The 18,489-nt window shown below is 44.6% G+C and overlaps 1 protein-coding gene across 5 annotated transcripts in view; it reads left to right on the top strand.

Moving 5' to 3' along the window:
* Positions 1-18,489, top strand: part of ASTN2 (astrotactin 2) — an 836,425-nt gene that overhangs the window by 175,605 nt on the left and 642,331 nt on the right. For all 5 annotated transcript variants that reach the window (XM_033122811.1, XM_033122810.1, XM_033122808.1 and 2 more), the window contains exon 3: positions 6,662-7,046. In XM_033122811.1, the coding sequence (XP_032978702.1) occupies positions 6,662-7,046 (385 nt within the window). The remainder of the gene's footprint in view (positions 1-6,661; positions 7,047-18,489) is intronic.

The raw sequence follows: 18,489 nt of genomic DNA, 5'->3' as shown, positions 1-18,489 counted from the left end.
TCCCCTTGCAGCTTGGCCGTTGTGAGGGAATATTAAAAAGGCCGGAGACAGAAATAATCAGTTTCCAAATGACACATTGTCAAATAAAGCATTTCTCACATTATCCCTTTCTTTCCTTTCTCTGGCGCCTTCTCCCATGCCTCAATATTTTAACATGAAAAATAGATTAAAATGAGTCCAGGCTGAATGCCGTTTTAAGTTTGACTTATCTGAAGTCTCTCCTTGTGGGGTAGTTTGTGGGTGCTTTTATTTTTCACCTTTATATATTTTTCAGTGTTTGATGTTGTGTATGCAAGCAAATCAGCTGAAGGTACTAGCAGCGGGATAAAGGTAGAACAGCAAAGATGGGCCATGCAAGATTAGATCAGCTGCCCTGTGGATGCCGGGTCAGAGCTGACCAGGGTCGAACCAAGTGCCCTGTGGATGCCAGGTCAGAGCTGACCAGGGTTGTCTCCCGGGTCCGGAGACCAGAACTGCAAAGTCAGGATGTCAGCCAGGTGTGCTCATTCTGGACGCTCTGAGGAAGAAAGGGTCCCCGCCTCCCAGGCGCTCCTGACGATCGCCAGCAGTCCTTGGTGTCCCTTGGATTGTACATGCATCACTCCAATCGCTGTCTCCATGTCCCGTGACCTCCTTCTGTGTGGGGGTGTGTTTCTGTGTCCTTTCCTCTCATTATTAGGACAGTAGTCATTGGAAAATCCACGCGGACCTCATTTTAACCAGCGACAACCACAAAGACCCTATTTCCAAAAGAGACCACATTCTGAGGTTCTGGGTGGACGTGAATGTTACGGGGTCATTTTCCAAACCACCACAAGGAGAGAGAGAGAGAGAGAGAGAGAGAGAGAGAGAGAGAGAGAGAGAGAGAGAGAGAGAGCGCGCGCGCGCTCTGGGCTGAGGGCGCAGCCAGGATGGAGGAGCTCAGAGCGTCACACTGTGGGGATGCTGATCACTGTGGGGACGCTGATCACGTTGTGTGGTACTGCGGTAGCGTGTGAGGCGGGAATTGTGGGAGCTGAGGCAGGGAGAGAAGCAGGCCCCTAGTCAGGAAGGGCCTTGGAAGCCAGGCTAGGGGTGTAGGCATTATCCTGAGGGTTGCGAGGAGCCAGGAAAGGGTTTTAAGTAAGAGTGTGTTAGGATTTGGTTTAAGTGGGATGAATAGAGTGGCTGAAGTAATGGGGCTGGTGTTTGTTGACTTTGTGGTGCCAGGCCTTTTATTGTCTTGTTTAATCCTTAGCATAACCCATCACATTGGGAATAATCAGCACATGGTATAGGTGAGGCTGTTGCAGCCCAAGGAGCTAAAATGTCATGGCCAGCTTGTCACGCGCAGCCAGCAGAAGCAGGGAAGCAGGCAGATACCCATGCGGCTTCTGTTCCCCAGACCCGCGTTTCCCCATCATCCCACTGCCCCTGGCATCACACACCCTGCCCTTGTCTGGCTCCTGGGGCATCTGAGACTCACTGTCAGTGACAACAGGACGAGTGGGCTGATCCCGCTCTGGAGAGACTTCTAGTACGGAAAGTTCCAGAAGGGATGGGGACACACACATTTCTTCTCCTGTCTCTTTCCTGCTTCCTGCCTGCAGCTTAGCAAAATCCTCAGAATGATGAGAAGGTGGCACTGTTCACCCCAAGATCTGTGATCCTCTTGAGTTCACAAAAACAGACCCCTAACTCACAGACGGGCATTTGTATTTCTGGGCCTTGCTGCCACTTCTCCAGCCTTGTTTGTTTTGGGCCTCCCTAGAGTGAACACAGCCCAAATCGAATTTGGCATCGGGTCATCCCTGAGGCTGGCAGAGCCTCAGCTTGCCACCCCTGAAGCCCTGGCCTCCTCCTTAGTTGCTTTCTAAAACCTGCCCCCCTCTCTGAACATCCCCTTCTCCCTCTTCTGGCGCCCGCTTGCCCTGAAGCATTTTCTCCACTGCCAAGACCTGTGTTTGCTTCTGGCATGTGGACTCAGGGTCAGGACACTCTGGTCCTGCTCACCTTCCGAGCGGCAGCTCCTGCTGTTTGCTAGCCCTGGTGGAAGGAAGCCTGCACAAAAGTGGGGGTGCAGCTCTGCAGGAGTGGAGCGATACAGCAGCCTACACCAATCCAGGTGGATGCAGATTGCCGTTTCTTCTTCATCCTCAGTTACCCATCTGCTTTCTTTGGGTGACGTGTCCCACTAGGACAGAGGTGGCCAAATGGCTCTCTTCAGCTCCTTGTCTTGTTGTGCACGGCACCCTTCGGCTTGTAAGGGCCATCACAGCAGTGCTCAGACCTGACCGCCCATCAACCCTGTTAGGTAGCACAGAAGCGAGTTTAGCTCCCATTTACCATGTGCCAGGTGCTCAGCACAGCACTCCACCTCCAGGAGCTCTCATCTAACCTCCCTCTCTAAGGATGTTTTTGACCCAGTTTTATGGATGAGAAAATAGTGATTTAGCGCAATCCAGCCCATTGTCCAAGACCGCCTGGCTTATATGTGCCAGCATGAGATTTTAAAGAAGTCTTCCTGACCCCCAGTCTTTACCCCTAACCGGGCGCTATACTATTCCAATTATGGCCAAGTCCAATTTACAGATGAGTAAACTGAAGGTTCATAGAGGAAGCTGGGGAATTTGAGATCACACAGTGAGTAAACTTGAATTCAGAACCTTTTCCCTGCATGCTCTACTTTTTTGAGGGTCTTCTGTTTTTAGGGTCAGGAGCACAGGGCTGGTCGGTGGTGATTGCAGCAGTTCCCCAGCTGCTCCTATGTCTTGGGCAAAGCCCGTGTAGGAGCCCACGTGGGGACATCTGTATCAGGAGGTCAGGATCACTGTGGGCCTTTGAATACCGGAATTCTCCTTTGGCCAAGTTTGCACACTGAAGTGCCTATCTGTAACGGAAGCCACGTGGTTCGTGGTCAAGTGAGGTTGGCGGGGTTGAGGCCAGGACAGGCTGGGCAGTGAGGAGGAGGAGCCTGTGCCCACACGGGAGGGCGGGGCCACAGACCCCGCCTCACGTTACATGAGTCGGCAGATCCTTAAGCCACTGGGACCATCGAGCTTAGCCTCTGCCAAAGTGGGGTAGGGGAGGGGACAGGGCAGGGTCCCTCTGCACCTCCTTCTGGAAGTTCTTCCTGTTGGGAAATGTGTTCCTGGAAGTCATCTGTGGAGGCAGAAGCGGGGCCGGGCAGGGGCTAATGAGGCCTTAGGTGGCCCTGTCCCTTCCTACCTCGAGCAGAACTGTGACGCGGTTCTGAACTGACCTCATAGCTTGGATCTCAGTAATGGACTTCCTGTCTCTGGGCCTCAGTTTCCTCCCTTAACATGTGACCGTGATGCCTGACTTGCACAGTCGTACAGGTAAATGACAGAGCATGTAATAAGCGTTTGTCCAGACTGAGAAGGATTTGGGGACCCAAGACAAGGTTTGCAGAATAGGCATCCCGGAGCAAAAGGTCAAGTCATGCGTCCATTCATTCCTGTATTTACTCATTCAGCATTCAGCACACCCTTGCTGTATGCTGTTGACAATAGCAATAGCTGACAATCCGTGAGCAGTTACCAGGTGCCCCACACCGCCCTAAATACTCCCCACACATTTTACTTCGCGTCACAATGACCCATTCAGGTGGCACTGTGAATACTGCCTTCATTGAACCAATGACAAAACAAAGACTCTGAAAGGTAAAGTGACCTAGTCAAGGTCACACAGGCTCTAAGTAATAGGACCTGGACTGGACTAAAACCATGTCACTCTGAGGCCAGCTTGTAGCCACGACAGCAGATACTGCTGGAGGGCTCTGCAGGCAAAGGATGAGGCTTTCTGCCTTCAGGAGCATCCCGTGTGGACTTATAAGCTGATCCAGGGCTGCAGGAGTGACCAGGAAGGGTGGTAGGGTGCAATGAGGACAGGGAGGGGCCATGGTGGCAGGTGGATGGTTTGGTTAGGCCTCGTCTTCCCCAGGTCAGTGTTAATCCTGGGATTTGACCACAGGGTCAAACACCCATAATCGGCGTGGACAGAAGGGGCTGGGGGTGAAGGGCTCTGGAGAGGCTGGGCCTAACCTTCACCGCAAGTCAAACCCCTAAAGATGAGAAGACAGAGGGACGAGTTGAACAAAATTTCCCCAAGGGCATCAGTGGACCAAAATCAAAAGCTTTTCTGAACAAGCCGCCCAAAGATGTGTCCATTGAATCCTCGATTTGAAAATAATGTTTCCCTCTTTCCTTCTCTGGATCCTCTCTCTCTCCATGTACCCTCCCTGTCTTGCCTGTTTGTTCTTCTCCCTCCCTATGGTCTCTGAGAACCACTGTGCTGCAAACTAGCCAATGGTTGGTCAATGAAGAGCTGGGTTCAAATTGCTGCTTTACCACATCCTGGCCTTTTGTATCAGTTGGACCTGGGAGCAAAACCTGTGTGACTTCAAGCACTTACTTAACCTCTCTGAACCACTGTCCCATATTTCATTTATAGAATGGAAACTATAATCCCTTTCAAGTATGATTGTCTTTAAATCCTTAAAATGAAATAAAACAACATTAAGTAAAAGTAGTAAGGAGAAACCCTGCTATTGTTTTTGCCAAATATTAGTGTTCTTCTTCCTGCCTCCTTTTTCTCTTCTCTCTCCTTTCCTATTATCTTTTCCTTCTGATTCCTCCAGAGTCCTCCCCGGTCTCCTTCCTTTCTCACGTCTGAGGCAGAAAAACGACAAGTAATACCATGTCACACATGATTTGTAGACACAGAAAAATCATTATTGTACGTTCTTGTTCTGTGGAGAGTAAATGGATGTGTTCTTGTTTTCCTAGGGCTCCAGAAGTGATGAACTGCAAACACACACACACGCGCACACACGCACACACACACACCCACTTTACATATATTTGTCAGATGACACGTATACACACACGCACACACGCACACACCATATATATATGTATATGTAAATACGCATACGTATAGCTTTGTTCGGTTTGTGTATTTGTTTTTAACTTCTGACATTCAGAGAAACCTTCCCGGGGATCCCACAGTAACTCATCACCCGAGGCAGGGCTCTCAGCCATCCCCGCCACCTGGCCACGTCTTAGGCCCCTTACTCAGACACTCCCACCCTCTCTGGAGGTGATGGATTCTAGTTTAGTGATCTGAGAGCCTTGCAAAAAGAACATTATAGATTTCCAATGCAGTTCGCAGGATGGCTGAGCTATTTTAGTGAATAATGTTCTTCTTGGCTTAAACAGGTCTTTTTAATCACAGTCACCTTCCCCCCACCCCAACGTGATGTATTCAGGGTTAACAACTGTCATCTCTGTTAGGTGTCATGCATTTAGTTATCAGAAATGGTTCCTGCCTTCAATGAGACCATAGTCCAGGAAGATCAAGGAAGATCAATCGGCCACACGGGTGTGGTTGAAAGAATATAGGCTTCAGAGCTCAAAAACCAAACCAAACACACACACACACACACACACACACACACACACACACACACGGCACCGATCTCGCTCTGCTACTCACCATCTGAGACCGAGTCTTCATTTCTTCGTGTCCTCTCCCCCACACAACCAGGGCAATCCTCGCTACTCTGGCTTCTCAGGACGATTCAGGGACTCCACAAAGTGGCCTCCAACCTCCCAGACATAAAGCGCAATATATAATGAAGAAAAGCAAGCTGACTGAGAGGGCCTGTCCCTGTTCTTCAGAGATGTTTCTGGCACAGAGCAAGTGAGGGGAGGCCAAGAGAATGCAAACCTGCCACCTTAAGCCCTGAACAAGTGCTATGGGGAGTGTCGTCATGTTTTGAAAACACCCCTGCCCTTAGGGCGCCCGGAGAGCGGGGTATTTCATGAATCTCGTGCATCACATAAGAAACGTTCATGAACCCTTTAGTGTGTTCCAATTTAATATATGATACGCAGAGTAAATCACGTATGTACCAGTTGGATGTAGTAAAGAAAAAGAAACTTTTGTTTGCCTTAAACCTCTGTTTGAAGGAGCCCTAGAAAGGTACTTTTTTTTTTCTTTCATTCAAGGAATATTTATGGAGTATCTACGTTGTCCCAGGCCCCTAGTTGGGAATCAAACCTTAAAAGATCGCGTTTCTGATAATGAAGGAAATAAAAACTATGCAGAAATTATGTTTGACAGAATAACACTCTGACATTTGCAGCAGGGTGGAAGAAAGGCTGTCTATTGAGCCCTCAGTGGACTCAGTCTAGAAATGAGAAAGCAAGGCTGAGAGAGTATGAATAAATGTCCTGGGGCCATTCAGCTGGTGGGAGGCAGAGTCAGGGCTCAGACATTCACTTGTGTGAAGCCACAGCCCTGACGCTTCCCAACGTTTAGCAGTCTGCATTGCTCTGGCATGAACATTATCCATCTCATTTGCTCCTTATAAAGAAGGAAAGGCAGGCTTTCTTACTCATCTCTATATTGATAGATATGAAAAGCAAGGCTCAGAGAAGTCAAGCTGTTTTCCCAAGGTCACACAGCATGTTGGTGAGAAAGACAGGTTGGGAAACAGTGTCTCTCCGGCTTCAAAGTCGTGGCTGGTGGCTCTCGAGGCTTTGGGAACCAAACCCAGGGATTGTGGGCTGAGTGTGGTGACCAGGAAAATCCCCTCCAGCACTCTGGCTAGAAGAACAGCGGCCCACGTGCTTGTCCTTCTTCCCTCCTGCTCCAGGGTGGTCTCATCGCTCTGCTGCTGCTACTGCTGGTGTTCACCGTGGCGCTGTTCGCCCAGCGGCGCTGGCAGAAGCGTCGTCGCATCCCCCAGAAGAGCGCGAGCACAGAAGCCACGCATGAAATCCACTACATCCCATCCGTGCTGCTGGGCCCCCAGGCCCGGGAAAGCTTCCGCTCCTCCCGGCTGCAGGCCCACAATTCTGTCATCGGCGTGCCTATTCGGGAGACGCCCATCCTGGATGACTACGATTATGAAGAGGACGAGGACCCACCCCGGCGCTCCAATCACGTCACCCGTGAGGACGAGTTCGGCAGCCAGGTGACCCACACCCTGGACAGCCTGGGAAGGCCAGGGGAAGAGAAAGGGGACTTTGAGAAGAAAGGTGAGTCCTCCTTGTTTCATCCCACCTTCCACGGGGGCATTTGGGGGAGCAGGGAAGAGGCACAGCAGCTGGGCGGACACTGACCGTGTCTTCTGGGCTAAGCCATCGTGGATTATGGCCGACCTCTCTGTTGGGTTATCAAAGTTGATCTTCTCTGATTCTTTAATAGTGATGGGAGAAGAAAAATAAAATAAAATAAAAGAGTGCTGATACTATTAGAATTGGAGTTTTGAGAAGCATCAGAAGTTACGGAGTTCAACATTTCTCCCGTGTCTTAATTACCTCCCTTGATGGCCTTCTCACTACCGAACAGAGAGCTCATCTCATTTCCAGATACTACGATTAGAAGGTTTTTCCTTATATCGAGTTGAAATTGGTCTCCCTAGCCTTCCCTGGCCACAAAGAAAATCAACCTGATCTTCCTTCTCCAAGGCAACTCTTGGGAAATTTGACAACAGAAAAAATAGCACCCTGTAAGATTTTAGAAATCAACCTAAAATACACAATCCCTGTTTCTTCTGCTAGTCTCACGGGCCTTTTACTGTTTCAGACCTTTTACCGTGTGGTCCGTGTCCTCCAGGTAGAGATTCTAATTTTTCATTTCCTGGAGTGTAACACGGGAACTGACACTCTTCTTCCTCAAGGCGGGGATGCTCCCGTACTGAGCTAAATGGGACTTCCACCTCCCTTCTGTCAGCTACTCTGCTTCTGTTGATGTGGCTTGAGGTCACATTTCTATTTTCCCAGCTATTACTGGCTCCTAGTGGAATTTTTGATGACGAAAACCTCTCACTCTTTTTCACATATGCTATTGCAAAGATGTGTTCCCTTTGTTCTGTTGGAGGACCGCTGATAATTTGGGCCTATGCGCAAGATGTGTTGTTTATATTTGTGTCTATATTTGTGTTTATATTAAGTGTCCGTGATTCCAGCTTGTTTATAGATGCAGTTTGGCTGTTTTCCTTTGGATGAATGCCACAGAGGGACCTTTCTGCTTTTTCTCTACACTGTTGTTCTGATGCTGATGGTTACGTTGGAGTAAAGGTTTGGCCTGGACACCCCACTTCTGACGCTGACCCGCTCTGCTTTGTGAGCGGGGAGGAACCCTGATTGCTTGGTCCAGCCCGGGGCCTCTAGGCTCTACATTCTTCCCCTCTTCCCCTAAGGGCTTTCCTCTCAAACGCATCTTTTTATGATCCACCCCCTCACCCTCCACCCGCCCCTTGCCTCCACCAAGCTCCAGATGGAGAATAGCAAGCATCCTCAGAGTGGAGAAGCAGGTGGGGAAGTCAGGTCACTGCCAATTATCTTATTTGATCTTTTTTTCTTCCTTCCCTTCCTTCCGCCCTCCCCCTCTCCCTCCCAACCTCCACCTGTCCTTCCCCGACTGGAAGGCAGTGCAATATGGTGATAGAGTCTGCATTCAGGAGGCATAATGATACAGAAAGTATGTTTATTATCTCTGTGACCATGGACATGGCGTACGCGTCTCTCCCATTAAAGGGACAGGATACTAGTGTTCTACCTTGCGCCGTGGTTAGGAAACTTAAACGGCATGACTCCCATAAAGTGCCTGGTACTTAGAAAATTTTCAATACACATTTCTGATATTGTTATTCATGCCATCAGTCTTCAAAGTTGTGACATTGTGCCAGATGCTATGATAGACCCCAGGACAGAGGTGAGGACGGCAGTAATATCGCAATAATCCTCCCAAGAGAAAAGTGGCAGTAGGGGTTAGGAAACCCAAGTTGAAGCTGGAATAGTCCTAGATCTTTGCCACACAGCAAAGGACGTGGCTGAGCTGAGGTACGTAAGTGCCTGATCCTTAACACCAAGACCCAGACTCCTGGCTAGAAGAAAGCTGCAGATAGCTGTTGTGCCCACGTAGCTTTGTGGTGATGGCCTGTTTCTTTGGGAACTGGGCCTGTCCAGGTCCTATACTCCTTAAAGAGAACACGCAGTCTTGCCATTTCAGCTGCTGTACCTTTTAGCTGCCTGCAAAGTCTCTCTGAGTTCTTCTCATGGTGGAAGGGGGCTAGGTACCTGACTCTTCTATGATGGAGATGGCACAGGAGGAGAATTGTGCTGGATCCAGAGTGTACACTAGACAAACTCCCGAGAAGTAGGGGCAGGAGCTCTTGGCCTTCTCGCCCCCATGGGGTTCTCTAGAGTCGGCATGCTTTCAGACCTACCTCCACATCATGGCTTAAAGATGACTCTGTCCATCGTGTTTTCTTTCAAGCAGAGCTCTATTCAAACAATAACAAAGTCAGGCCCTTATTTTCTGAAATCTCAACTCTAGCATTGAGAAGCACAGAAAAGAAATCCAAAGAGAAATAAGTGGTGGGTGTACGAGAAATAAGACACAAGCCTCCTTGCAAGGCAGGCTGGTGGAGTGGAGGTGAGCAGATCTGACTTGAACCGTAGTTTTCAGTTCACTGGCTGCATGGCCTTGGGCACAACTCTTAGCCGCCCTGCCCGTCCATGCCTTCATCTTACCTGTTTTCATCTGAGCACAGTTATGTTTTCTACTGTTCCTCTGAGTAGGCGTTAAAGCAAAGTACAGTTAAAATAAAACAAAGCACTTAATTTAATGCTGTATCTCAAGTACCCTTAGATCCAGTAGGGGCAGGAGAGGAAGAAGCTGAGGCAAGATGAAAGGAGAGGGCACACTTTTTCTGACTCCAGGCAGGATACTGGTGACCCTAACCATGCGGGGTGGGTGCTAGCAGCTGTCCCTGAGCACCTGGCCCTCGTTGCCTGGACAAAAGTGGAACAGCTCTGCTGGCAGACTGCAGAAGATCTAACAGCAGCAGCTCAGACCAAACTTGTGTTTTGTTGCTTCAGGTGGCCTTTGCAAGAGAGCCATGAGACTCTCTTTTATGTGGTGACCTGGGCATACCCAAGCTTTTTGTCAAGAGTGGCAGGTAGTCAGAGGCTGGACAGTCCATACAAAGGTAACCAGTCCCAAAGCCCTTAGGAATTGCCTTGCCAAGGGCTAATCCCACCTGTATATTTCACACTTAGCATTTTCCTATCAATTCAGTCTCCATCACATGCGAGCTCTGTCTGCCTGCTTGTCAGCTTGGACCTGCAAATAGTATAGGGCTAATCTGGAGAGCAGAGGGAGAAAATTTTATTACCAAGGGACAACTGTTTGGGTTCTCAGATTCTAAGAGCATTATACTAAGCAGGTTTGACATCCAGATGATATGCACCTGTGTGGCTGGACCCTTTGTTACATATTAAAGTACTTCTGCGCCAGTTGGTAAATAGCTCGCAGCGTTGAGCCCACCCCCATCCAGTCCCCGCTGCCTGGCAGTCCCAGGCCCTCCCCAAGGACCCTTCTGAAGTCCCCACTGTCCAGGAATAGGGTGGCTTTAGAATGCTACTCCAGTATTATGGCTGTCATCCTGTCTTTCTAGTTGGTTCCTGTGCTTTAGAAGTTCTCGGGTATTGTGAATATCACCCCTGATATCACCTGAGAAAAGGAGAATTGAATCATATCAGTATGTGAGTGCTCAGCACTGTGTTCGTACACAGCAGAAACCCGATACATTGTAATTCCATTTTTTCTTATCCTCTTTAAATGTATGTTTCTCTTCCCTGACTATTATGCATGGAAACTCAAGGAATTTAAAGTAACACCTTTATCACTTTATCAAGGCATAGAGTAGGGGACGACTGGATGGATATTGGGTGTTCTTAATTTTGTTTTATTATTGTGAAATAAATGCATGCTCTTTGTAATAGAAGGAAGGGAGGGAGGGCTGGAGAAAGAAAGTGAGGGAGGGAGAGAAAGAGGGATGAACGGAGGGAGAGGAAGGGAAGGATGGAAGAGGGACGGAGGAGGGAGGGAGGGAGGAAGGAAGGAAGTCTGAGTTTTGAAAGTAATAACTAAAAGTCCAACCTTTGTCTCTCCATCATATCTCAGTGACAGGACTGAGAGGCTCATCCTTTGTAATAGTTTGATCTATATTCTCCTAGCATTTTCCAATGTATACATATAAGGAATGTATGTGTATGTGATAGATATTATATATATATACATATATAAATGTATATATATAAATATAAATATATATATAAAGTATATATATGTGTGTGTGTATATATGTGTGTATATGTGTGTGTGTGTGTATATATATATATATATATATATACATATATATAAATTTGAACCCATATATGCAGTAGTGGGGCTATCTCAGCCACATGTCATTCTGCAGCAATTTGACAGTCTACCAACAATGTATGAAAATCATCTTTCCATATCAGTCCCACACACATATCTTATTCTTTGTAAAGCTGTGTAGGATCCCAGGGTATAAACGCATGAAATGCACAAACATTTACTTTACCACCCCTTGTTGGTTCTCTCTCTCTCTCTCTCTCTCTCTGTCTCTCTCTCTCTCACACACACACATACACACACACACACACACACACACTCACACACTCACACACACGTGCATATAAAGCTTGCAAAGTGTTAGACTATTTCTGTAAGACAGATGCCCAAAAGCATAATCCCTGCATCAAAGGGTGCACATTGCACATGTGTGACTTTGGTAAGTACTGCCATATTTATTCATTTTTAAAATGTGTCTTATGCTCTCAGGGGCGGAAGGCTACACATACATTCAGTATGTGCACCGATCTGCACAAGCGACCCTTTGCTGTATCACAGTGACTATTCGGATATTATCATGGCCCCTTCTGGTCTTTATGTATATACTTGCCATCATTTTATGTGTGCCACTTTCTCTTTTGATTTTTTTTTTTTCTAATTCACATTGGTACCGATTCTTTTCTTTGTGAAAGAAAAGTCAGTTTTCGATGATGACATAAAAATGGCAGCATGAGGTGAGCCTCTTGAAATCTCCCCTGGAATTTACAACAAATTGAACAACTATAACTCCACAAAGGACTCCCTGCACAGCAGACAGGCAGGACTAAGAGGCCCACTACTGAAATTATCTAAAGGTGGGCAAACTGTGCGAGCAGGAGAGAAGGGAAGGGAGAAGTGCAGAGATGGGGACGCATGGATGCAGGATGCAGACGTAGCTCAGTGCTCCGAGCTCGCTGCATCCCGGAACTACCGCAGCTGCGGGAGAGGGAAGAACTCAGACTGCTGGGCTCCACTTGGCCAATAGGGCTGAGGGCACAGCATATAGCTTGGCTAAACCATGCTCATGGCAGAGACCTTGGAGCAAAGACTGAGGGAAGAAGGCTGAAAACGGTGGTTTAAGCCTTCACTGCCGAGCAGAGAACGGAAGCCTTAGTCACTGAGACTAGCCGCTCCCTCTCTTCCCTCCCAGAGCTGTCCCCACCACCACCTGCCCGGTGCTAGAAGTAGAACAGTAGCAGTGTCAGATCAAAAGAACAGAATATTTGCAGTTCTGAGAACTGTGGTCCGCAGACACAGACTTGCAGCCCAACTAGTTCTGGCAAAGGGGAGGGAGCTGTGGAAGCAGGACTGGCTGTGGTGGTGGTCTCCACCATTGCTCTGGGCCACCTCTCACAACCCACCCCGCCCCTGTCCCAACCTATCTGGAGATCCCTACAGGAGTATACAGGGCTGCTGAAACACACGGGCTCTGAATTTGGTGCAGGAAGAGCTTTGGAAGTTAGAAGCTCTCCACATCCCCCCACGGAGGCAGAACCCTATGACCCAGGCGAACTGTTCACAGAGGGGAAGCCTGCCTTCCAGGGAATCCCCCCTTTGTGTGCGAAGCCAGAATAGTGCAGAGAAAATATAATACTACAGTGTGAGAGAGAATAAAAGGCTGCAGTTGGAGAGAAAATAAAACATTCTATCAACACCTACTGGAAAAGAAAAGAAATACCCATTTCTATCAACCTGTTGCAGAACCCACTCATGTGGCTGTCTAGGAAGAGAAATAATAAATCATTAATGACCATGAATAACCAAGTTACAGGACAGCTCACGAAGAAAATGAAAAGTCTCCAGAAAATGAACTTAAAGACATGGAAATATGTGACTTAAATGACAGAGAATTCAAAATTGCAGTTCTTAAAAAACTCAACGAGGTTCAAGAAAATACAGAGAGCAGTTTAATGAACTCAGAAACACAATCAAAGAACAAAATAAGCGTTTTATCAAAGAGATTGAAATTTTTAAAAAGAACCAAATAGAATTTCTGGAGATTAACACTCAATAAAAGAAATGCAGAATGAAACAGCCAGCTTAGGTAGTAGAGTTGACCAGATGGAGGAAAGAATCAGTGACATCGAAGATAGAAACCTGGAAATTACACAGATGGAAGAAGAAAGAGACTTGAGACTTAAAAGAAATGAAAGAACTCTACAAGAACTTTCTGACTCCATCAGAAAGAGCAATATAAGAATAATGGACATACCAGAAGGAGAAGAAAGAGAGAAGGGAACAGAGAATATATTCAAACAAATTGTTGATGAGAACTTCCCAAACTTGTGGACAGAACTGGATCCTCGAATCCAAGAAGCAAGTAGAACACCTAATTACCTCAATCCCAACAGTCCTTCACCAAGGCACATTGTATTGAAGCTGTCTAAAATCAACAACAAAGAAAGAATCCTCAAGGCAGCCAGGGAAAAGAAGACGGTAACCTACAAAGGAAAGCCCATTAGATTACCATCAGATTTTTCAGCAGAAACTCTACAAGCCAGGAGGGAGTAGAACCAAATATTCAAACTATTGAAAGAGAGAAATTTTGAGCCAAGAATAATATATGCAGCAAAGATATCCTTTAGATATGAAGGAGGAATAAAGACATTTCCAGACATACAGAAGCTGAGGGAATTTTCTAATACATGACCTGCACTACAAGAAATACTAAAGGAGGCTATTCAACTACCATCAACAGGGACAATTTGTGGCAACCAAAACATAAAAAGGGGGAGAGTAAAGGCCTGAACCGGAATATGGGAATAAAGAAAGTAAGCGTGCTGAAGAAAATGGAATACTCTAAATATCAAACTTTCTTTTACATAAACTTAAGGGTAACCACTCAAAAAAAATCCAGAACTGAAATGTATACTGTAATAAAAGAAGAAACAGAGGGAAACTTCATAGAATGCCACCACACAGAAATAATAGACAATAACAAAAAGGCAAAGAAACAATGGAGACACAGCCTTACCAGAAAACTAAAGATAGAATGACAGTTAATCCTCACATATCAATAATCACCCTAAATGTAAATGGACTGAACTCACCAATAAAAAGGCACAGAGTAGCAGATTGGATCAAAAACCTAAACCCAACCATATGCTGTCTCCAAGAGACACATCTCAGCTACAAGGACAAACATAGACTCAAAGTGAAAGGGTGGAAATGACACTCCAAGCAAATGGTATCTGGAGAATATCTGGTGTAGACATAATGATATCGGATGAAACAGACTTCAGGATAAAAAAGATAACAAGAGACAAAGATGGACATTTCATAATGATATACAACAAGAAGACATAACAGTCATCAATATTTATGCCCCCAATCAGGGAGCACTGAAATATACCAAGCAAGTGCTAACAGAATTCAAGTGAGAAATTGACCAAAATGCAATTATAGTAGGGGACCTAAATACATCATTGACAGCTATGGATAGATCATCCAAACAGAAAATAAATAAAGAAATAGCGGCCCTAAATGACACATTAGATGAAATGGACATAATTGACATTTATAGAGCACTTCATCCTAGAACATCAGACTATACATTTTTTTCTAGTGTACATGGAACATTCTCAAGGATAGACCATATATTGGGACATAAACCTAGCCTCAGCAAATTTAAGAAGATTGAAATCATACCAAGGATATTCTCTCATCACAAGGCTTTGAAATTGGATATCAACTGCAAAAAGAAAGCAGGAAAAAAAACACAAATACCTGAAGATTAAACAACATACTTTTAAAGAACGACCGGGTCAAAGACGAAGTAAGAGGAGAGATCCAAAGATACATGGAAACAAATGAGATTGAAAATACATCCTACCAATATTTTTGGGATGCAGTTTTAAGAGGAAAGTTTGTATCACTGTAGGCTTATCTGAAGAAACAAGAAAAATCCCAGATAAATAATCTCACGTTACACCTTAAAGAACTAGAAAAAGAAGAACAAATGAAACCCAAGGTCAGCAGAAGAAAGAAAATAACCAAAATCAGAGCAGAACTAAATGAAATAGAGAACGAAAAGACAATAGAAAAAATTAATGTGACAAAGAGCTGGTTCTTTGAAAAGATTAACAAAATTGACAAACCTTGGCAAGACTCACTAAGATAAAAAGAGAAAAGACGCATTTAAACAAAATCAGAAATGAAAGAGGGGAAGTTATCACGGATGCCACAGAAATACAGAGGATCATCCAAGAATACTGTGAAGGACTATATGCCACCAAATTCAATAACCTAGTTCTTAGAAACAAATAGCCTTGCTAGGCTGAATCACAAAGAACTGGAAAATCTAAATAGACCGATCACTAGTAAGGGAATTGAATCAGTCATCCGAAACTTTCCCAAAAGCAAAAGTCCAGGACCAGATGGCTTCACTAGTGAATTCTACTGAACCTTCATAGAGGATCTAATACTTGTCCTACTCAAACTGTTCCAAAAAATTGAAGAAGCGACAATACTCCCTAACTCATTTTATGAGGCCAACATTACCCTGATACCAAAACCTGGTAAGAATAACACAAAAAAAGAAAACTACAGACCAATATCTCTGATGAATACAAATGCAAAAATCCTAAACAAAATTCTAGGAAATCAAACGCAACAATGCATTAAATAGATTATTCATCACGACCAAGTGGGGTTCATCTCAGGGGCACAAGGATGGTTCAACATACACAAATCCATCAGTGTGATATATCACATAAACAAAATACAGAACAAAAATCATATGATTATATCAATTGGTTATATCAATTGTCAAAAGTGTTTGACAAAATACAACATCCATTTATGATTAAAACATTTAATAAAATAAATAGGTATAGAAGGAAAATAACATAATAAAGGCCATATGTGACAAACCCTCAGCTAATACCATAATTAACGGTAAAAACTGAAGCCTTTTGCTGTATGTTCAGGAAAGTGACAGGGCTGTCCCCTATCACCTCTGCTTTTCAACATAGTGTTGGAAGTCCTCCCCAGGGCAATCAGGCAAGAGAAATAAATAAAAGGCATCCAAATTGGGAATGAAGAAGTTAAATTGTCACTCTTTGCAGATAACATGATGCTATATATAGAAAACCATAAAGACTCCATCAAAAAGTTATTAGCAACAATAAACGAATGTAGCAAAGTTGCCAGCTACAAAATCAATGTACAAAAGTCCATTGCATTCCTATATACTAACAATGAAATCTCAGAAAAAGAAATAAAAACAAACAAACAAACAATTCCTTTTGCAATTGCAGCAAAAAATAGAATAAAATACCTAGGAATAAACTTAACCAAGGATGTGAAAGACCTATATGCTGAAAACTATAAGACATTTTTAAAAGAAATTGAAGAAGACACAAAGAAATGGAAAGACATTCTGTGCTCATGGATTGGAAGAATCAATATAGTTAAAATGGCCATATTACCCAAAGCAATATTCAGATTTAATGCAATCCCCATCAAAATCCCAAGGGCGTTTTTTAAAGAAATAGAAGAAAAAAATCATGAGATTTGTATGGAACCACAAAAGACCCCAAATAGCCAAAACAATCCTAAGAAAAAAGAACAATGTTGGAGGTATCACACCTCCTGACTTTAGCTTGTACTACAGGGCTACAATAATCAAAACAGCATGGTACTTGCAGAGAAACAGACACACAGACCAATGGAATAGAATTGAGAACCCAGAAATAAAGCCACATAAATACGGACAGATAATTTTTGACAAAGAAGCAAAAAACATACAATGGAGAAAAGACAGCCTTTTCAATAAATGGTTCTGGGAGAATTGGAAAGCCACGTGCAAAAGAATGAAACTGGACTGCTATCTGTCACCATGTACCAAAATTAATTCAAAATGGATCAAGACCTAAGCATAAGACCTGAAACAATAAACTGCATAGAAGAAAACATAGGTACTAAACTTATGGACCTTGGGTTCAAAGAGCATTTTATGAATTTGACCTCAAAGGCAAAGGAAGTAAAAGCTAAAATAAATGAATGGGATTATATGAAACTTAAAAGCTTCTGCACTGCAAAAGAAACCATCGACAAAATAAAGTGGCAACCAACTGAATGGGAGAAGATTTTTGCAAACAGTGCCTCCGATAAGAGGCTGATATCCAAAATATACAGGGAACTCATACAACTCAACAAGAAAAAAACAAACAACCCAGTTGGAAAATGGGCAGAGGACCTTAAAAGACATTTCTCCAAAGAGGACATACAAATGGCAAATAGACATATGAAAAAATGCTCGACATCACTAACCATCAGAGAAATGCAAATAAAAACCACAATGAGATATCACCTCACCCCAGTCAGAATGGCTATCATCAACAAGACAAATAGTAACAAGTATTGGAGAGGCTGTGGAGAAAAAGGAACACTAATACACTGTTGGTGGGAATGCAGACTGGTGCAGCTGTTATGGAAGGCAGTGTGGAGGTTCCTCAAAAAATTACGAATAGAATTACCATATGACCCAGCAATCCCTCTCCTAGGTATCTACCCAAAAAATCTGAAAACATTTATCCATAAAGACACGTGTGCTCCAATGTTCATTGCAGCTTTGTTTACGGTGGCCAAGACGTGGAAACAACCAAAATGTCCTTCGATAGATGAATGAATAAAGAAGTTGTGGTGTATATACACAATGGAATACTATTCTGCCGTAAGAAAAGATGAAATAGTGCCATTTGTGACAACATGGATGGATTTTGAAATTATAATGTTAAGTGAAATAAGTCAGGCAGAAAAAGTAGAGAACCATATGATTTCACTGATATGAGGTATATAAAACTGAAAACCACAAAAGAACAAGACAAACAAATGAAGGAACAAAAACTCATAGACACAGACAATAGTTTACGGGTAACCAGAGGGTAAGGGGGTTGGGGGGTGGGAGATGAGGGTAAGGGGGATCAAATATATGGTGATGGAAGGAGAACTGACTCTGGGTGGTGAACACACAATGTGAGATATAGATAATGTATTACAGAATTGTATACCTGAAACCTTTGTAACTTTACTAACAATTGTCACCCCAATAAACTTTAATTTAAAAAAAAAAAAGTCAGTGCTCATCGTTCCTCTGAGCTAGGATTCTTTTGGTGAAGTGATGTGGAAGAAAGGCTTGTCTTCACTCTCCTACTTCAGTTCAGGACCTCAGGTGGAAGAAGGGAAGAGAAATGGCACCAGGTACCAGCAGTGGCCCACAGTGACAGGTCGGGAGGGGCCACTGTCTCTGTGACATGGGGCCGTAGG

Source organism: Rhinolophus ferrumequinum, chromosome 12 (assembly GCF_004115265.2).
Source record: "Rhinolophus ferrumequinum isolate MPI-CBG mRhiFer1 chromosome 12, mRhiFer1_v1.p, whole genome shotgun sequence".
In the NCBI taxonomy this organism is placed as follows: Eukaryota; Metazoa; Chordata; class Mammalia; order Chiroptera; family Rhinolophidae; genus Rhinolophus; species Rhinolophus ferrumequinum.
This window is presented reverse-complemented; position numbering and strand designations above follow the sequence as displayed.